At 37.5% G+C, this 21,796-nt stretch overlaps 1 protein-coding gene across 1 annotated transcript in view; it reads left to right on the top strand.

The window, feature by feature from the left end:
- The window catches only part of LOC137252542 (transcription factor SPT20 homolog), a 45,634-nt gene extending 24,047 nt beyond the window's left edge, over positions 1–21,587 (top strand). The window contains exon 3 of the mRNA XM_067788433.1: positions 19,378–21,587. Coding sequence (XP_067644534.1) covers positions 19,378–21,393 — 2,016 coding nt within the window. The 3' untranslated portion in view covers positions 21,394–21,587. The remainder of the gene's footprint in view (positions 1–19,377) is intronic.
- Positions 21,588–21,796: the final 209 nt, after the last annotated feature.

Genomic DNA, 21,796 nt, shown 5'->3' with positions numbered 1-21,796 from the left:
ACATTCCACCTGTAGACCTGGTAGCAAAGAACAAAGCGTTAACGACCGCAACCAGGCTCGATGCTTCGGGGCAGCTTGAGCGTCGACCATATGGCCATAGTAGTATAGCGTCCTCAGTCACAAGACGAACAGACTACGTGATTCCCTACCTGCACTTTGAGGGAGATCTTAAGGCCACAATAGAGGTGGACGGTTGGCGCAAGGGTGCGCAAATGGCGGACGAGGCGATACATGTGTACACCGATGGTTCCAAAATAGTGGAAGGAGTAAGGTCTGCGGTATACTGCGCTGATCCGGAATTAAGCAGATCCTACAGGCTGCCGGATTACTGTAGCGTTTTCCAAGCGGAAATATTAGCCGTAACCAAAGCAGTAGAAACCCTGGAAGAGAATAGCTTAAGCTGCAACCGCGTTAACTTTTATATTGACAGTCAAGCAGCAATGAAGGCAATAATCTCGCATAGCACAGCATCTAAATGCGTGTTAGAGTGTAAGCAGTCTCTGGAGAGAATCGGGACAGGGAGAAGCATACATCTATATTGGGTCCCAGGGCATATGGGAATATAAATAAAAAAAAAATAAATGTAAGGCGCGATAACCTCCGAAGAGATCTAAGGCCGAGCTTCTCTTCCAATTTGCGTCGTGCTCCTCTTGATTTTTCCCTACAAATTGGCCGGACGGGACCTACATGTTTTATGCCGACTCCGAACGGCATCTGCAAGGCAGATGAGTTTTCACTGAGAGCTTTTCATGGCAGAAATACAATCGGAGCGCTTGCCAGACACTGCCGAGGGGCGACCCCGCTTAGAAAAATTTTCTTCTAATTGAAAAATCTTATTTCTAAAATTTTGATGTTGCTTTGCCCGGGAGTTGAACCCAGGGCATACGGTGTGATAGGCGGAGCACGCTACCATCACACCACGGTAGCCGCCGCATATGGGAATAGATGGGAAAGAAAAAGCGGACGAATTAGCTAAAAAGGGCGCATCCCTTGAAGCATGCTCCGTAGACGTCGCAATTAGATTGGGCGAGATTAAGCGAATGCGAGAGGTGCACATGATCGACCAAGCAGAAAAGGCGTGGGTTCAAGCGCGGGGCTGTAAAGTGTCGAAGATTATGTGTAGGTCTTACAACCTTAGGTTGCTTCTATCATTAAAAAGAGAGGACTGTAGACTCATGACGGGTATTCTGACTGGACACTGCCTTCTGGCGTCACATGCCTTTAAATTAGGCTTGGTCAGTGATAGCAGGTGTAGGAAGTGCGGGTTGGAGGAGGAAACGATCGAGCACGTTCTGTGCTCGTGCCCTGCACTTGCCAGGCTAAGACTCCAGCTATTAGGAGTGATACAGCTGTCAGATCTAGAAGCAGCAAGTGGCTTAAGTCCTAGGAAGCTGCTAGTATTTGCCAAGAGGACGGAGTTATTTTACAACATAGGTCCTGGTTTTTGATAGGGTTTTTCAGTTTGGTCGTTAAAACAAACTTCTGGTAACACTACGGACTCAATCAGTCTATGTGAGGTCCTCATGGACCGGCCAGTTCAACCTACCTACCTAGACGTTGGAAATTGTAAGAACTTGTGTGAATTTAATAATACAGATGTCGATGGAACAGAACTTTTTATCGAAATATGTGACTGCAAAATAAAAAATATTTTTCCCCGGGCGCAAGTAAACCTCATTACGCCACTGAACTTATGTTGGTGTTAGTGTATGTGTGTGCAACTAAATGCTTTGCTTTTAATGCGCAAATTTGTACTCAGGTCGTTGTCGTGACTGGTTTTATTTGCACGATTCTTAAAACATAATATTTTCTTAAAGTTTTCTTTTTTTCTGTCTATTTCAATGCGTTCAAATAGAATTAATATATCGGCAAATCCGCAAAATTGAGCGAAGTTAAATTACTGTGCTAAACTATGACTTTTCTCTAGTCTTGAATGCATAGTATTGGAATTTGTTAAAATATCGTTACGAGATTAATCGGTTTAACGTGGCAATGCGGGCGAAATTTGCCCGGGAAAGTCATTTAATGTTACTATGGGTTCAAACATAATACAGACGAACGAAGAATTCGTCGCAAATAAGGACTGGTGCAAAAAGTTCTGCAAACTAAACAAGGAAGGAAGGCTAAGTTCGTGTGTAACCGAGATTACATTACTCTCAAAGCTATGGAGACAAAATAAGAAAAAATCACTATGTCGGAAAATGAACCTAGGGTAACCCTGGAATGTGTTTGTATGACATGTGTATAAAATGGAAGGTATTAAAGAGTATTTTAAAAGGGAGTGGGGCATAGTTCTATAGGTGGACGCCTTTTCGAGGTATCGCCATAAAGGTGGACCAGGGGTGACTCTAGAATTTTTTTGTACAATATGGGCATCAAATGAAAGGTGCTGATGAGTATTTTAAAAGGGAGTGGACCTTAGCTCTATAGGTGGACGCCTTTTCGAGATATCGCCATAAAGGTGGACCAGGGGGACTCTAGAATTTTTTTGTACGATATGGGTACCAAATGAAAGGTTTTAATGAGTATTTTAAAAGGGAGTGGGCCTTAGTTCTATAGGTGGTCGCCCTTTCGAGATATCGACATAAAAGCAGACCAGGGGTGACTCTAGAATGCGTTTGTACGATATGGGTATCAAATGAAAGGTGATAATTAGTATTTTAAAAGGGAGTGGGCCTTAGTTCTATAGGTGGACGCCTTTTCGAGATATCGCCATAAAGGTGGACCAGGGATGACTCTAGAATTTTTTTGTACGATATGGGTACCAAATGAAAGGTTTTAATGAGTATTTTAAAAGGGAGTGGGCCTTAGTTCTATAGGTGGTCGCCCTTTCGAGATATCGACATAAAAGCAGACCAGGGGTGACTCTAGAATGCGTTTGTACGATATGGGTATCAAATTAAAGGTGTTAATTCGTATTTTAAAAGGAAGTGGGCCTTAGTTCTATAGGCGGAAGCGTTTTCGATATATCGCCATAAAGGTGGACCAGAGGTGACTCTAGAATGCGTTTGTACGATATGGGTATCAAATGAAAGGTGTTAATGTTTATTTAAAAGGGAGTGGCCCTTAGTTCTATAGGTGGACGGCTTTTCGAGATATCGCCATAGGGGTGGACCAGTCGATAACGTGTTTGTACGATATGGGTATCAAATTAAGGGTATTAATGAGGGTTTTAAAAGGGAGTGGTGGTAGTTGTATATGTGAAAGCGTTTTCGAGATATCGACCAAAATGTTGACCAGGGTGCCCCAGACCATCATCTGTCGGGTACCGCTAATTTATTTATATATTTAATACCACGAACAGATTCCTGCCAAGATTCCAAGGGCTTTTGATTTCGCCCTGCAGAACTTTTTCATTTTCTCTACTAAATATGGTTAGTGTCACACCAATTTTACAAAGTTTTTTTCCAAAGTTATATTTTGCGTCAATAAACCAATCCAATTACCATGTTTCATCCCTTTTTTCGTATTTGGTATAGAATTAGGGCATTTTTTTCATTTTTCTAAATTTTCGATATCGCAAAGGTGGGCGTGTCGGATTTCGGCAATTTTTTATACCAATACAAAATGAGTTCAGATAATTACGTGAACTGAGTTTAGTAAAGATATATCAAGCGGAAGGACAGACGGTTGACTGTGTATAAAAACTGGGCGTGGCTTCAACCGATTTCGCCCTTTTTCACAGGAAACAGTTATCGTCCTCGAATCTAAGCCCCTACCAAATTTCACAAGGATTGGTAAATTTTTGTTCGACTTATGGCATTAAAAGTATCCTAGACAAATTAAATGAAAAAGGGCGGAGTCACGCCCATTTTGAAATTTTCTTTTATTTTTGTATTTTGTTGCACCATATCATTATTGGAGTTGAATGTTGACATAATTTACTTATATACTGTAAAGATTATAACTTTTTTTTAAAGTGGGCGTGGTCGTTCTCCGATTTTGCTAATTTTTATTAAGCATACATATAGTAATAGGAGTAACGTTCCGGTCAAATTTCATCATGATATCTTCAACAACTGCCAAATTACAGCTTGCAAAACTTCTATTCTGCGTCATAAGTTTAACTCACCTACCAAGTTTCATCGCTTTATCCGTCTTTGGTAATGAATTATCGCACTTTTTTGATTTTTCGAAATTTTCGATATCGAAAAAGTGAGCGTGGTTATAGTCCGATATCGTTCATTTTAAATAGGGATCTGAGATGAGTACCCAGGAACCTACATACCAAATTTCATCAAGATACCTCAAAATTTACTCAAGTTATCGTGTTAACGGACGGACGGACGGACGGACATGGCTCAATCAATTTTTTTTCGATACTGATGATTTGATAGTCTATATCTATCTCGATTCTTTTATACCTAAACAACCAACCGTTATCCAATCAAAGTTAATATACTCTGTGAGCTCTGCTCAATTGAGTATAAAAGTGTTCATAAAGCAGTTACAATTACTTTTTTTTTACTTTTCATTCATTAACAGGAGTTTTTACGTAGTTGGTCCCAAGTTCGGCGCATAACCCAGTTACGATTTAATATGTATTTACAAATTTGTATAGCGACTGGCTTGATCCAAGGCAAACTGAGAACAAAATTGTTTAATGACTATAATGTCGCTACATACAAATTTGAGGAGAATTAAGTTTCAAAATTCAGCGACCCTGTGACTTAGTTTCGAAATTACTGCTACACTTTTAATTATGGAAAACGTGCAAACATAATACATGCCACATTATAAAGACATTACGTCAATCTATGTTCACACATGGTTAACTGTGAAAATGTCATTTGCAATGTTAAATGAGATAAGGCAACAACGCGCGCGCAACGCTCACTCAATTTTCGTGGTTAATTATATCCGTGTTGCCAGAATTTTTCCATAAAAAAGACTAGATAGACAAAAAAAAAGAGTCGGCTATACATTAAGGGACCAATTGGTTTTATTCGGAAACCAAAGGGGTTTCACCTTTTAAATTTGGCACATAGGTTCTCAGGGAGTTCCCCAACGAGAATCAGTGAGTAATTTTTAATTGTTATTAATAATTTACTAGTAATGAGTTGTTACAATTACCGTAGTATAACTACCACTTTTTATCTACATACGAACACTTTCACAAGAATTTTATACATAAGTACACTCTATAATGTTTATAAAACCACAAACAACTATTTTCCTTTGTTTAAATTTAATTATTGTTGTAAAATTTAATAATTTATTTGTTTACTTTCCGCGAACACAAGCATACAGCCATTTTATCTAATTCACTGCTTGCATGGTGCTACCAGATGCTTTAAATTGTACCAAGAATGAAAAATGTTTTAAATAGTACCAACAAGGAAAACGGACCTTTTTCATTCAACTCCGTATATTTATTTCACGAAAAATAGAAAAATTTTCGCCTGCCGCGCTTTTTATTTTTTTTTTAAATTATTTACGTATATTTTATAAAAAATCGCCCGATTTTTTTAATTCCAAATTTTCGACTGCGGCGCTTTTTGTTTCTTTTTAAATAAATTACGTTTACTTCATAAAAAAAATAGAAAATCTGGAATAAAACATGGCGCGATTAAAATAGATTGAGTCGTTTCTTATTTATACATATTTTGAAGTCTGGTAGCACCATATTTGCAAAATTCACTGCGTTTTCTTGCATTTTTTTGGTAACTTTAATATTAAATTGTGATCAAACTATAAGCCTCCTGTGGGTGGGGGTGGTGTTTTTAGAAAGGGGGAGTCATTCCCTCTTGCAACAAAACTTGGTAAATGATATATCATTGAGGCAATACTATTTTGTGCTACGATATAGCTTATTATTCTAGCCTACGACCCTTTTAAATGTCTTTAATATAAAAGTAGGCGTAGTCCTTAATCGATCTTGCTCATTTATACTATTTATACGATATTTTAATTTTTCTTCGAATCATGGCTCCCAAAACATAGAAAATTGCTTAGTAAACAAAGGGCAGTGCCACGCTCATTTTAAAAAATGTTTAAATTTTGTAACTTTTTGTTATAGTTCCATTTAAAAAGTAAAATACCATTAATATTGAGCTCTTTTTCGCAAGATTATAGCTTATTATATTCGTCTATGACCCTTTTAAAAGTCTTTTATATAAATATGGGTGGTTCTTAAACGATCTCGTCCAGTTTTTCTAGAAATGTTTCCTGTTATAAGCAAAATATGTGTACCCAATCTTATCACAATTTTTCTTCGATAAATTGCTCCCGAAACATAGAAAATTGCTTAGTCATAAAACGGGCGCACGTTGAGGTATTTGATCAATCTAGCTGGCCAAAATCGATTTTTCAAAATATTCCAATTTTTTTTAATATACTCCGTGGCGTTCCTATATGTCCACTGAATAATTTACATACCCCCAAAACCCATTTGCAACGTCAACGGAGCTAACCGCGCACATTTAAAGTTGTATACAAATTGTGTGCAGTTTGATGTATTTTTGGATTAAAAAGCAATATATCCTTCTAACCTAAATACTTGTTCACTTGTTTAGCCTTAATCAAATCTAGTTACATTTTCTTTTAGGACAGGTAAGTGTGTTTTTAATTCAAGTGCTAAATTTCTTATACCGCATGTCTTAACTGATTTATTCTACTTGTAATACTACAATTTTTTAAATTTTTAAATTTAAATTAAATAAATAAAAAAAGCTTGTGTTTGTTTCAAAGTTTAATAACAAAAACGGCTGCGCATACCCGCAATTTTTTGAGTGGTAATCAATTTTGTAAGAGACTGAGACCCTTCTTGGCAAAAGGTGGCAACCTTGTGAAAACATCCTCAGTGGCACCACCTAGGTGAAAAATCTTAAAATATAATACTCTATCGATGTACCAAATTTGATTCAAATCGGTTCACCCGTTTCCGAGATGGTAGTGGATATACAACGAAATATAAAAAAGGTGAGGTGGCAACCCCAAGTGGCAACCCTACTTAGCAGTATCAATAGAAATGCGGAGTAAAATACCTTTCGTTTGATACCCATATTGACATACATATCTCATGTAATGCCAAAAAATTACCCGGGTCCCTTCGAAACCGAGGGCTTGAATTTACTGCCAAATATTTCCCTTCATAACAATGAAGTGAGAAGAATACTTTTTTAACAGAAACATGTGCTGTTTTAGTGAGACGGGGCCAGACCCAATTTCAAGAAATTGTATTTTGTCCTATTTCTTGTTATAATTCCACTTGGGAAAAGAAATATAATTGATATAAAGCAAATATATATAACTCATTTTATTCCTCCACGATCCCTTTAAAAATATTTTTTAAATAAAGTCGCGTGGTCCTTAACCGATTTCTTTAAATTTTCTTCGAAACATTCCTTATTGTAAAGGCAAGCTCTCTGCTCAATTTTATTATGATAGGTTTAACGGTTTTTATTTATGATTAATAATATTTCTAAAATTGATTTTATCACAAGTGAGCGGTGCCGCGCCCATTTTCAAAAACGTTTTCAAATTTTTATCAAGAGTCTCAATATCACTCGACACATCAAATTTCAACATTCTAGGTGTTTATTTATTATTATCAGGTTTTTTGTGTTTTCCAAAATGTTATATATATAAAAATGGCGTGGTTATCATCCGGTTTCATTTGGTAAAGATATCTCAATATTAGCTCAAGTTATCGTGTTAATGGACGGACAGACGGATATTGATGATTTGGATATATGGAAGTCTATATCTATCTCGATTCCTTTATACCTCTACAACCAACCGTTATCCAATCAAAGTTAATATGCTCTGTGTGCAAAGCACGCGGAGTATAAAAAAGATAAAATAGCAACACTGCTGAATATGCAGATATCAAAATATAGGCAATTTTAACAGCTAAAGGTGCGTCATGAACAAAGTACAGCCTTTTTCTTGCGAATCCATGCCCACTCGAACATTTTAAATAACTAAGCTAATGCAATATTTTATAGCTCAATTAATTTCTGAAATTACTTGTTTAATAACCAACATAAATCAAGAGAGATACAAATTTTTCTTTGAATTGATTAAAAATGAGGTTTGTCGCTTAAGTCTTTCGTTGGGCAAAAAGTTGCTCGTTATGCTGGCTTTGATAAATGGTATGGAAATTTTCATGCTGGTTTACCGCAACAAAGTATAATAATTGTAACGCACAAAATAAATTGATTTGATTAATTTAAGGATAGATAAATTTTTGTTATGATTAAACTGATTCCATTCTTTTTTTTTTTTTTGTAATGAAATGAAAACAGCAAGAAAAATTGTTGATTTAATCAGATCAGATATAATCATTTTCATTATTATTTTACCTTGACCGCAAAATAAGACGAAAAATTAAGTTGTTGTATATATGTTTGTATGAATGCGTGTATGTACAGATGCGTAGCAATTATCATGCTATCCTATTTAGATATTTCGTGTACCTCAATACTAAAATTGTAGAAGCAATTTATGAAATGAAATGAAAACAGACACCTTCATCTACTTTAATGCGTGTAAAACGCCTATTTTCTATGCGTGTCTACAATAGCGATTAATGTCAAAGTAAGTCACGACCATTCATGTTTTCGGCAAGTAATCATTGAAACAAAAAAGCAATTATCTTCAATGGTAAAAAAAATAAAGAAAAGAATGAAAACAAATTTAGTCATATTACCTAATACATACTATCTTACAACATGTGCAACTAAATATATACAACAGACATAAGTGCTATGAAAATATGGTATTTAAATTCTGTGATTTCACTATACCATAAACAAAGCTAAAAACTTAACAACAAAGCCCGACCATGATTAGAGCATGAATAGCTAAAGACTTCACCAACTTTGAAAATTACTCCTACTCACACTCAAAGTAGGCGAAGATATAAACGTTTTGGCTAAAACAATCGACCAAATTGTGGGAATCGCAAAACGCTAATTCACATTCATACAGAGTCATCCAAAAGCATATTGGCACGCATTGGATTTATGTGCACTTTCATGTAAATATGTGTGTATGTGTGTATATTTGCATGTATGCAGATGTGTATTTGGGTCAATTAAAATCCATGTTAACGAACTTTAGGTTAGTACTTGCGTAGATTTACCATTTTATGCAGTCACATTTTGTGCTTATGTATATATTTTTAAATACATCTGCGAAAATTCTCTTGATGACTATAGCAGAAGCCCTAACCAGATGGATAGGTTGCATGCTTAGTTGCAGGAAGATATAGAACTTCACAGTAGGGGTTGTATGAGGCTACAAAATCAGTGGAAAGGGGCATGCCGCATGTCACCTCTGCTGTGGATGCTGCTCAGGCGGTTCGATGTTTGACCCGTCAAAATTACGGCGGGGGAGTGAAGAAGGCCTCGATGGGGATTGAAAGAGTTGATAAGCGCAATAGAAAAGCTTTATAGCTTCAGGGCTTCCGAAACCCAATTGTCAACCTCACCTACGCGGGCGAATCTTGTTACAAATAGGAATGTATCTTAAACTATTTAGCCGGCGAGGCTCTGGCGACCTCAACCTCCTCAAGGGGCGGTATGGCCTAGAAGGTTTAATGTGGTCATATTAATCGTTCCTCTGGTGGTCGGGCTAGTAGCTTAATGGTGCTTTGTTACCGGAACGCACCGGATCTATATCTGGCAAGAGACCATCAACGCCGATAACACCCCCAAAACCTGCGGGAGTGTCCTTATCATTAATACAACAACAACAACACGGCACTTTATATATGTTAAAGAATGCTAGGGTATAAGCCATCTCTCTCATGGGATATTTACCGCAACTGGAAAGCCCATTCTCTACTATGGAGTTCTTGTTTAGCGGACGGCCACTCGAAAAAGACAGTACCTTAAAAATGTTTAGGGGGTATGAGGGCTATCAATGCTCATCCTCATAAAGGGAGAACTTAAAACAACCATGAGACTCAATGCCTCGTGTCAGCTTAAACGTAAACCATACGGTCATAGTGGTATAGCGTAATCAGATGTTGTGCGGACAGACTACCTAGTTCCCTACCTGCGCTTCAATGGTTCTCTTAGAGCCACCATAGAGGTGCAAGGTTGGCGCAAGGACGCTCAAATGGCGGACGAGGCGATACAAATGTATACCGACGATTCCAAATTAATGGAATGGTACCAGTCAGTGCAACCTAACCTAAAGGATATTCGAAGTTGCTACATTTAAATACGCTTACCAGATTATTTTGGATGATTCTTCTAGTTTGACATTATTAGGGGCTGGTGAAACAACGGTGTTACACGCATCCTCTATATCCGGTGACAGTTGATAAGATGCTTCAGTAAGTACGGCGAACTAAACTACCACCTTACGCAGATATTGAGTGGGCACGGCGGCTTCAAGGAATATCTACATAAGCGTAGGACAGAGGAGGATCCTTTATATACTAACCGCCCCATCGATTTGGAAAACGCGGAACGCGTAATGTTTCACTGCCCTTGTTTTCTTGCCGAAAGACTTTCTGTACACAGAGTTTTTGGAGAGTAATCTTCGATTAGGAATTTCGTTCCCCTAATGTGCAGACAAATAGATTGTTGGGCTGCTGTGAGTAAGACTGATTTCATTGGGCCTCTTGAGGGCAGTGCGCTGTCCCAACGTCCAAGAAAAAAAGGTGTTTTAGGAAGAAGTCATTTTTTGTAGGGTTGACGGCCCTTGTTGTTTCTTTGGAGTTGGCTGGAAAGTGAATGTATGTGTATTTAAAATCGTGAAATATTTTGATTAAGTTCATTTTCACGGCATAGAATTTTAAAATGCATTAATTTTAATGAAAATGGTTTTGACTTTTTTATTAATTTTAAATGGAAATATCAACTACACATCTACAATCTACCCACATCTAAACTGTCGTTAATCAACCGTTTTGTTCGCAAAATCCAGCGCGGGCTCGGCTTCAATCACTTTGTTCCTCGCCACATTGCGACCTCATTTATAAGTATCTACAGTTACCATACACATTTTATCTACATATAAATAAATTTTATCATCTTATGAGGGTGTGTATGTATGGGTGCATAATTCCTGCAGTGAACATAAAACTAAAGAGGAAAAAACAAACTAGTTCACATTCTACTTTTGACTGATATCGAAGACTCCAAAAAAATATCTAGCATACACCAACTGCTAATTCAAATTTTTGGCATATGCTCCTGGGTTGGAAAACTCTCATGTGAACAGCTTAAACTTGTTGGCCATAATATGAGCTGAGAACTTATCCTACCTAACCTCATCATAACAGAACTATGGTTTTTAAATAAGAAATACATTTTGAAACTAGTCATTGAAACTTTTACAACTAGTTTGATTGGTTGCGGGATATATGTTTTTACTTATAATTTTAGATGCCACAAAATTCTCACCGAAATATGGTTAATCTTGTTTGAAAAGAACTTACGTTTAGCTAAGGCGTTAAAATTAGTGTATGTTTTGTTGTTGCTCGTGTCGGATGGTTAAGTGCACTGTCTAAATGCGAATATCTAATAATTTGTTTGCCACATTAACTTTTAAGGTAATTTAGAGATGAGTGTATGCTACACCTTAAGGTGCTCGAAATATAATTAATACACCCAGAATAAACTTATGGTACTGTATGTACCTTAGAGTGGCCAATTTTGTCAAACTAAGGCTGACAACAGACAGGCGCGAAAATGAGACGAATTTTTCATTATGCGTTTTGTTTTATACCTTCAGTAGTGGAATTCACTAACTTTTTTAACCACACTTAAATAAAAAAAAAAAATAAATAAATGTAAGGCGCGATAACCTCCGAAGAGATCTAAGGCCGAGCTTCTCTTCCAATTTGCGTCGTGATCCTCTTGATTTTCCCTACAAAGTGGCCGGACGGGACCTACATGTTTTATGCCGACTCCGAACGGCATCTGCAAGGCAGATGAGTTTTCACTGAGAGCTTTTCATGGCAGAAATACACCCGGAGCGCTTGCCAAACACTGCCGAGGGGCGACCCCGCTTAGAAAAATTTTCTTCTAATTGAAAAACCTTATTTCTAAAATTTTGATGTTGCTTTGCCCGGGGTGTGAACCCAGGGCATACGGTGTGGTAGGCGGAGCACTCTACCATCACACCACGGTGGCCGCTTTAACCACACTTGCCTTCCCTTTATTTGCGATTTCGTTATTCAGTAATACTTATATGACACTACTTTATTTTCGTGTATTTTTTCTTGTATTTTATCTTCAATTTTTTGTCGTTCTCGCTCCTAATACGGCTTCAGTATTGGTGTAAGTGTGTAAACTATATTTCAAAAAACTAACGAAATACAAGAAAAATACAACCTAGTTCATTAAAAACAAACGAGCCAGTTTGTATTTCGATAGCTTTTTTTGACATTCGGCCGTTTTTTCTTTATTTTTTTCTGACAAATGAAAATTTTGTTTTTAGTTTGAAGATTTGGTGCATAAAAACACAATTAAAATCAACTTTCTTTTGAAAAAAGTGAACCATTAGAAACCGAAATAATTTTCGCGTGCTATTTGCATTGTTTTTATTGTTAAAAATGTTTATGTGTTCAATTTTACTATTATAATTTTGTTGTATAACGCCCCCAATCGCTGTGTTAGATGCATCTACTGTTAAAGATAATTTAGCATCTTTGTTGAAATGATTTAACAATATCGTAGATGCAAATTTATCTTTAATGCATTCAAAAACTTCATTCGAATTCTCGTCCCATACCAAAGATTTGTCACGTTTCTTACTTACTTTGTTAATTAGATCATAAATTTTGTTTGTAAATTCTGCTAGTTTTGGAATGTATCTATGATAATAATTTACCATCCCAATAAATTTTTGTGTCTGTTTAACTGATTTTGGACGTTCGAAATTGCGAATAGCTGATACCTTTTCATCAGAAGGTCGAATACCTGTTCCAGAAATGTTATGTCCTAAAAAATCGATACTAGGTACACCAAAAGTACATGTACTTGGTTTAATGTTTAAACCGTACTCTGTAAGGCGTTGAAAAAGGATATATAAATCTTTTAAATGTTGTGCTTCGTCTTTACTTGCAATAAGTAAGTCGTCGATATAAGCGTATACAAAATCTAAGTCACCTACTACCTCATTTATGAATCTTTGAAAGGTTTGTGCAGAATTTCTAAGTCCGAAAGGCATTCTCATGAATTCAAACATACCGAAAGGAGTTGTAATAGCAGCTTTATAAATATCTTCTTCAGCCATAGGAATTTGGTGATATGCCCTAACTAAATCTAATTTTGAAAATATATTTTTATTATGAAGGTTCATATAAAAATCTTGAATGTGAGGTAAGGGATAACGATCGGGAACAGTTACAATATTCAATCTTCTAAAATCACCACATGGACGCCAATCATTCAACTCTTTTTTAGGTACAAGGTGAAGTGGTGATGCTACTGAAGAATTTGAAGGCCGACAAATGCCTGTTTTAACTAAGAAATCAAACTCCGTTTTCGCGACTTTTTATTTTACCGGATCTAAGCGCCTGAGCTTAGAAAATGGAAGACTACCTTCTGTTACAAGTCGATGTACTGTTGTATGTTTAACAGGTTTAGTATAATCTGGCTCTGAAATAAGTGACGGAAACTCTTTTAATAATTTTGTAAATTTATTGTCAACCACAAATAATTTAGGCAATGGAATATCACAAAATTAGGATACTGTATTAACTGAGAGATTGGTTAATGGATCTACTAAACGTTTATGTTTAATGTCAATAAGAAGACCATATTTACAAAGAAACTCAGCGCCAATTATTGGCTTGGCTATATCCGCAAACAAAAATGTAAAGGGAAATTCACGTCTTAAACCTAAATTTACGTTTAAAAGCATTTTCCCATAAGTGGCAATTGTTGAGCCATTAGCTGCATTGAGAATTATGTCTGAACGTTTCGTATGAGGAAATTTAAACGCGGGTAATACCGAAATTTTCACTAAGAGAATGTCTTTCTATTAAAACTTTTTTGAGTTCACTAAACTTGTTACTGAGGGGAGGGTTTTGGGTAAAAGCTAAAATTGTTACTATTACGTCTTGTGGAAGTGCTGTTATAATGTGTTCGTATTTGGTATTCTCTTGAGTTATATTTTTGGTGCTAAATTGTGTTTCACCGTGTATAAACCACGCTTCTGGACAACTAGTCCAAAATTGTAGAAGTTTGACAGATGTAGCACAAATTTCAGAATTATTTTGATTTGCATTTGGATTTACTAATTCTTCTTGAGAAGAATTATTCTGTAAATCAATAAGCGAATCATTTAAATTTTGTGTGAATGTAGAAGTGTGTGTATTGTGTCGTGGAGAATGAAACATTTTAACTAAATTGAAGAAGGAATTTACAAATTTAGTAAAATATTAAATATCAATATTAAAAATATTTATATTCTACTAGCAGACCAGGCAGACGTTGTTCTGCCCTAAATTTGGTCTATCTGCATACATCTTAATAAGCTCGTTCCGTCTAACTCTGCCTCCCCCCTCTTATATTTTTCTTAACCTTTTATTCACTCCTCCCTCCGCCTTTTTCGATTCATCTATCTCTATTTCGTCTCACTCTATCTCTTTCTCAGTCTCCTTCTCCTACCCTCTTTTCTCTTCTCTCAAGTTCTTCTCTTTCTCCTTCATCTCTTATTGCCAGTCCCAGAGGGTGGTTCTAATCCCAGTCCCAGTCCGTCTCTGGTCTTGTTCCCGGAAAAAAGGATCGTAAATACAGGCAAATTAATACACCAAATTTCAGACAAATGGAATAGGACGTACATAGGTACATATATAGGTATGTGGGTATTATTAATTCATGTCTTTATTTCGGCTTCGCATGCTTATTTATCAGTTTTGCCAGGTTGATGCTACTAAATCGAATATTACAATGGAAATTACTTTAAAGCTCTCAGCAATAGCTTTCATTTGCTATCCATATTACACACACCTTCTAGGGGTATCCGGGTCCACGTTTTGGCCTATATCTCGAGACCCTAGTCACACAGCGATACAAAAATTACTCTGCACTAAATCACACTTCAACAGCTTCAATTTGATACCCATAATGTAAAAACACATCCTAGTATTTCCCTGATCCACATTTTGGCCTTTATCTCGAGACCCTAGTCACCCAGGGATATGAAAATTACCCTGTACTAAAGCACTCATCAACAGCTTTCATTTGATATCCATTTTGTATAAACACATTTTAGGGGTGCCCATGTCCACGTTTTGGCATATATCTCGAGACCCTAGTCACCAATAGGTATGAAAACTACCCTGTACTAAAGCACTCATCAACAGCTTTCATTTGATATCCAATTGTATAAAAACATTCTAGGGGTGCCCTGGTCCACGTTTTGGCCTATATCTCGAGACCCTAGTCACCAATAGGTATGAAAACTACCCTGCAGTAAAGCACTCAGCGACAGCTTTCATTTGATATCCATATTGTATAAACACATTCTAGGGGTCCCGGGTCCACGTTTTGGCCTATATCTCGATACCCGAGTCACCCAGGGGTACGAAAAATACTCAGTATCAAAGTACTCATAAACAGATTCCATTTGATACCCATATTGTACAAACACATCCCAGGATTACCCAAGTCCACGTTTTGATCTCAAGCTCCTAGCCAGAACGGGATAAAAAGTATCGTATGCCTGTTCCCTGGTTATAAGCTACCTCTCCACCAATTTTCAGCCAAATTGGATCATCCGTTCTTGAGTTATGCGTGTAACTAACACGACTTTCTTTTATATAGTATGTTTCTAAAAAAAATTATAACTCAAGAATGGCTATACCGATTTGGGATTTCAAAATCAACTAACCATCTCTCCTTCCTGTATCTTTCCTAAAAATTTAATGGGAATCTTTCTATCCGTTCTCGAGTTATGGAGTGACAATCAAAATGTACACTTCTTTTTATATATATAGATAATAACTATTTAAATAAACAATATATATATATTTAACTTAAAACAAACCAACCTCAAAATTCTTCTTCCAAAATTTTGTTCCCTTTTAAATTGTGTAATTGCTTTAATATTGATTGATGAAATTTGACGATGGTTTTAATATTGTGCAATGGCTTTAAAATTGATTGATGAAATTGGACAATGTATTGTGCAATGGCTTTAAAATTTATTGATGAAATTGGACAATATACTGTGCAATGCAAATCACGTATGACAGTAGTTTGTGAAAATGCACTCCGCTGCTTTCAAAAGTTTAGTTTTGCAGTAGTCCTTCTCCCTTTATTGAAATTTTCCAATTTTCGTTATACAATGTTTGGTCATTGGTGCTCCATTAAATTCATACAAAACTAAACTCAGTTGTCACTGTTATTGGTATTTTTTAGTTTTAGTTGTTGTTGTCACTGCTCTGAATTCAATTAAATACGCGTTCTATGTATGTAGGTATATGTTAATGATTGGATCGCTGATCGAACTGTTGTTGATGTTTTTAAAGCTTATATTTTTGGTATTTTTCTTTCACTTCTGGCGAAGAGAATTTGCAATAATACAAAAACAATTTGCTCTCCCGTTAGTTTTTTAAGCTCTTTTTCTTTTAATATATTTTGCTCGGCGAGCAGTTACAATCAAATATGCATGCCGTTTTGTCTTCAGTAATTCAACTCACGAGAGCATTTCCGCTGCTTTTATTTGATTATTACCGTTGTAACGGTATGTGCTAGAAATTTCTTTTTCAATACTGTTTCTTTTAACGTCCACGCTGCTCACACAAAAAATTCTTTCTAAAAAAGAATTGGGATATTAAAAATAGATAAGATCCGATTCTCAGACCTGCACAATATGCTCACACAATTTCATAAAAATCGGTAGAGCCGTTTCGAAGGAGGTCAAACACAAACAATGTGACACGAGAATTTTATAATATAAGACTTTTCCAGCAATGCAGAAGATACCCGAAGCAAATGATCATGATCCTGAACTAGTCCCTACACTGAAAGAAAAAGACTGGTAAAATCAACCGAAATACGGGTCAGTTCAACCGAAATTTTTGTCAATTTTTATCTATCGCAACAAGATGTTGAATCAACTGCGCACAAATCGTTGATTCGTAATTGACCGTTTTAGTAGTCAAATGAACAAAAAAAGTTGTTGCGAGAGCTTTGTACGAAAGTACCTATGTTGCGGCATTTGCAAGGCAGATGAGTTTTCACTGAGATCTTTTCATGGCAGAAATACACTCGGAGTGCTTGCCGAACAGTGCCGAGGAGCTACCCCGCTTGGGAAAATTTTCTTCTAATTGAAAACCCTTATTTCTAAAATTTGTATGTTGCTTTGCCCAGGGTGCGAACACAGGGTCTTCGGTGTGGTAGGCGGAGCACGCTACCATCACACCACGGCGGCCGTCATATACATACGTAAATATGTGCTACATATAGTACACAGCATACATAAATACAAAGTAGAGAGCGCAGTGAGCGTAAAATTCTCTTTGAAATTTGCTCATGTATTGACTGTTGATCGCTGTTGAAATGACCAGTGAGATCAGTTGTGTTAACAAAAAAATCAGTTAGATTGATTAGGAATCTGTCAATTTTGCAGAATTTTGTTAACTTAAGAGCGACAATTTCTCTTCTGTTGAAATTACTAAACTATTTTGTTCGCTTGACAAAGAAATCGGTCGAATTAACCATAATTCGATCAATTTCACCGAATCTCCGTTAAGTCAAGAACAACAGACCGATTTGTTGATTTTACTAGCACCAGTGTATATGATCCTTATAAGAATCTCAGAATAGTCCGATAACGAAAACGTACCCTATGTGTTTCGAAGATAATCTCGATATGATCCAGACATGGTGGTATCGGAACACTCCACAAATAGTGTGGAAATAATCCCTAGAACAATCCAGAAAACAATCCCATCACAGTCATCAAATGACCGTAAATGACATTGAAACCAATCCTAAAATTATATTCCAAATAGTCCGGATATGATCTTTAAACAATTCCGAAATGTCCTGGAGCTAGTTCCGATCTGATCCGACACTGTCCCGAAATTATCCGAAAGCAATCCCGAAATAATCTATAATAAACAACATAAAAATAATCACAAACAAAGGCGCGAAATGATATACTGATAGGTCCGAAACGATATTAAAACCAACCTAAAACATTCTCGAAACTATCGCGAAAACAGTCCCGATATGAAAGAATGATAGCCCTCGCGTCTGTAATTTATCCGCAAACGACACCAAACACAGTCCTAAAAGATTCTCGAAACTATCCCCAAAACATTCCAGATATGAAAGAGTGATGGCCCTCGCGTCTGGTATTTATACGCAAATAGTCTCAGAAATATCGATAGCGAGATTACCAAACTAATCCCAAAATAGTTCCGAAGTTATAATAAAACATACCCAAAACTATCAGGGTATAGTCACGAAGTGAACCCGAAAACAATCCTGAAAGATTCGAAAACAATCCTGCAATTTTTCTGTTAATATTCTCTAACTATATGATCGTGCCAAAGTCCCGCAATGATCTTCAACTCCGTTTCTATGATCCCGAAACAATCCAGAACAATATTAAAATGATCTGAAAACAGTCCCTATCTGGTCCTCAAAAATGAATCCGAAAGCAATCCTCAAACAATCCTGAGGTACTCCCGAAATAGCCCTAATAATCCCTAAATAGTCGCAAAATTATATCACCAATTTTTTTAAAACAATCCGGATTGAATCCTCAAAGTATTTTAGAAAATGTATCGATATATTCCTCAAATCTCACGAAATTACAGTGAGTATGTCGTGAAATGGTTCTAAAGTGATCCTAAAAACAATTGTGAAATTATCCCGATATAGTCACGAAATTACACCAAAATAGTTTCAAAATCATTCACAAACAAAATGATTTCAAAATAATAGGGATTTAGTCCCGGAATTTAATCCGAATCATTTCCAAACTTATCCCAAAGCAATTGACGAATGATCCCTAATTCATCCCACAAGTATCACTAAATGATGATGGGATATTCCCGAAGATTTTCCGAAACAGTCTTGAAAGATCGTGAAAACCTTCCCGAAGAGCTATCGATTATTCACGAAATTGACCCAAACTTCCGAAGTGATCCTGATAACAATCCCGAAATTATCCAGATATAGTCACAAGATTATACCAAAATAGTTTAAAAATAATTCCGAAACTAAATTAAGTCATGGCACAGTGAATATCTATTAAATACGAGTATATACTGGCTAAGAACAGACAAACTGGTGGGCCATGTCAAAAGCTCTGTATCAGAGCAGGTACACCTCTGGAGGGTTGGAATAACAAAAACTTTACTTGATTTTTATTTTTAATACAAATTTACTTAAATAGCGAGCAACATTGATAATCTTGCTAAAAGCTCCTTTATTTTTCTCATTGCAGATACAACATTTTGCGTATCTACAAGACATCAATCGCAATAATCCAAAATCATCGGCAAGCGCCTCTGAGCTAACGGGTAAACCACACCAAACGAAAAAATCTTCCAAATCGGGCCGCGTGCACTTAGCGCCCCAAACATACCGCAATAATGCGGAGGAGGCCGAACAACGTTATGCAATTGCTATACAAGCGCCTAATCCCACCTCCGCTCAAGCGCCACACTATGCAGCACCACCATTACAACAGATTGCTCAACGCTATCACCTGGCTGCACCACAACATCAACAACAATATTTAGCACCTGTTGGTCAAACTGGTTCACCGCAGCAACCTTATCAGATAATACCCGAAGAAGAGTTTCTTAAGCTTTTGGAGGAAGAATTACGCGCGCGAGCCTACCACGAAGCTCAATATCGTCAACAACAAGCTGCACCAGCACCACTACCCAGCAAAGCGCCGCAACCCACGGAACGTGTAGGTCAAGGTTTAGGTCTTTACCGTCAACAAGCACCACAACAGCAGGCACTTGCAGAACAGCCAGCACAACCTCAATATGTGCAATACGTGCCGCGTCATCGTGGCGGCCCCAGGTATTTGCCCCAACCACAATCGCAAATGCAGCTACAGCAAAGTGAACCGCAAACTGCCGAACCGGCACAAGAAGCTCCGCAACCACCAGCACCACAACCACCTTCACACATACCACCGCAGCTTGCTTATTACCAGCCACAAGTGAATTATAAAACTTTACAAAATCATCCACTAGCCAAATCTTCGCTAGAGAGTGAAATCGAAAAACTGCTCGCCGCGAATAAGCCATCAATCTCCCATTTGACCGACAATTCTAACGAACCCTCTGGTGTGATACATCATCATGCGCCACAACAAGAACTTCAGCCACATCCAATACCACGTCCGCGCCCACGTCCATACGCCGTACAACAGAAAGTTTATACATCACAACCCACACCCACACCGCTAGTGGATGCCAACAATCAACCATTTATACCATCTCTCTTCAAATTCAGTAACTCGCAGCAACCGCAGCCTATTTACGCCACCCAAATACCGCAACACATTGTTGAATCGAAAAAATTGGGACCGGTTGTATATCCACCTACTCAAGCGCCGACTGCCGCACAACAGCAGCAGCCTACACAGTATTTCTATCAGGAACTTACACCCACAGCAAGACCTAAAACTCAACGCTCGAAACAATATGGTTCAAAGGTATCTACATCCTCACCAAAGTTGCGCGAAAAAGAACCACCAAATTATCCCAATGTACCAGCTGCTGCTAAATATCTGCATCCACATTTATATTATGAACAATCTAACGGACAGAATTCACAACAACAACCCACTCAGTTTCACCCCAGTCCTTTGGATCCAAATAATCCCTCTCACGAGCAGCAACAGCAGCAACAGCAACCACAGCAACTGCAGCAACAATTACAGCCGCAAGCACCTTCACCGTTACCACAGCAACAACACCACGCACCACGACAGTACGTTCCATCCGCTCCTTCCCAATCAAGTATTTTTGTTTCACAAGGTACAGGCATTGCTACACCTTCTCGTAGCACCTCAGCAGTCAAACCATCAAAGTCCATTGAAGATGTACGTCAATTACAATTGCCCCAACCTGGCGGCAAGCCCTTGACTCAAAGCGAATTCCAGGCATTGATTGACGCAGGTTATCCCGTCACAGCAGTGCCTGTACCAGTTCCGGTACCATATGAGCAATACATCAAGGAACATCCTGAGTTACGCAATCAGCCCTTAGATTATGCGCAGCTTATGCAACGCATAGCCCAACAATATGGTCCACGTAGAGGATATCAAGCTCAACCATCGGAGCCATCGCCAAATATTGCGCCTGATGATGGACAAACTGCGACGGCAATGGGTGGTGGAAGTATAACATACTTACGACCAGTGGCGGAACAAAAGCGACGCCCACGTGACGAGACGGAAACGGCAGTGGCTGGAAAGTCGAAGGAAGCCAAGCAATGATGTGCGAAAAAGTATATAGTATAGATAATTTAGTAGCAATAGTTTATAGTGTAAATTTATTTGTATAGTTTCTTTTTTGTTTGTCACGAAAACGAACCTTAATTTAGTTATCCCGAATCAATACGAAACAAATCGATATTTAGCATAAAGTGAGCAGCTTCGAAATTAAAATAAAGAATGTAAGTCAAACTATATCAGCAGGTCTAATGGCTAACGTTACTAACTCAACAGTAAAAAGGAACAGGAGCCCTGCAAAAATCGCGAGTACTCCATGCATGCATGTATGGAGTACTCGCTATGGACCAAGCGGGTGCTCCAAAATTAACTACAATTCATACAAAAATATAGTCCAATTAACACTGCGATGTCCTAGGACTGGACCATGTGGTCCACTGGAGTACTT

This window comes from Eurosta solidaginis, chromosome 5 (assembly GCF_040869045.1).
Source record: "Eurosta solidaginis isolate ZX-2024a chromosome 5, ASM4086904v1, whole genome shotgun sequence".
Lineage (NCBI taxonomy): Eukaryota > Metazoa > Arthropoda > Insecta > Diptera > Tephritidae > Eurosta > Eurosta solidaginis.
Note: the sequence above shows the minus strand (reverse complement) of the source record. Positions and strands in the feature narration are given on the sequence as shown.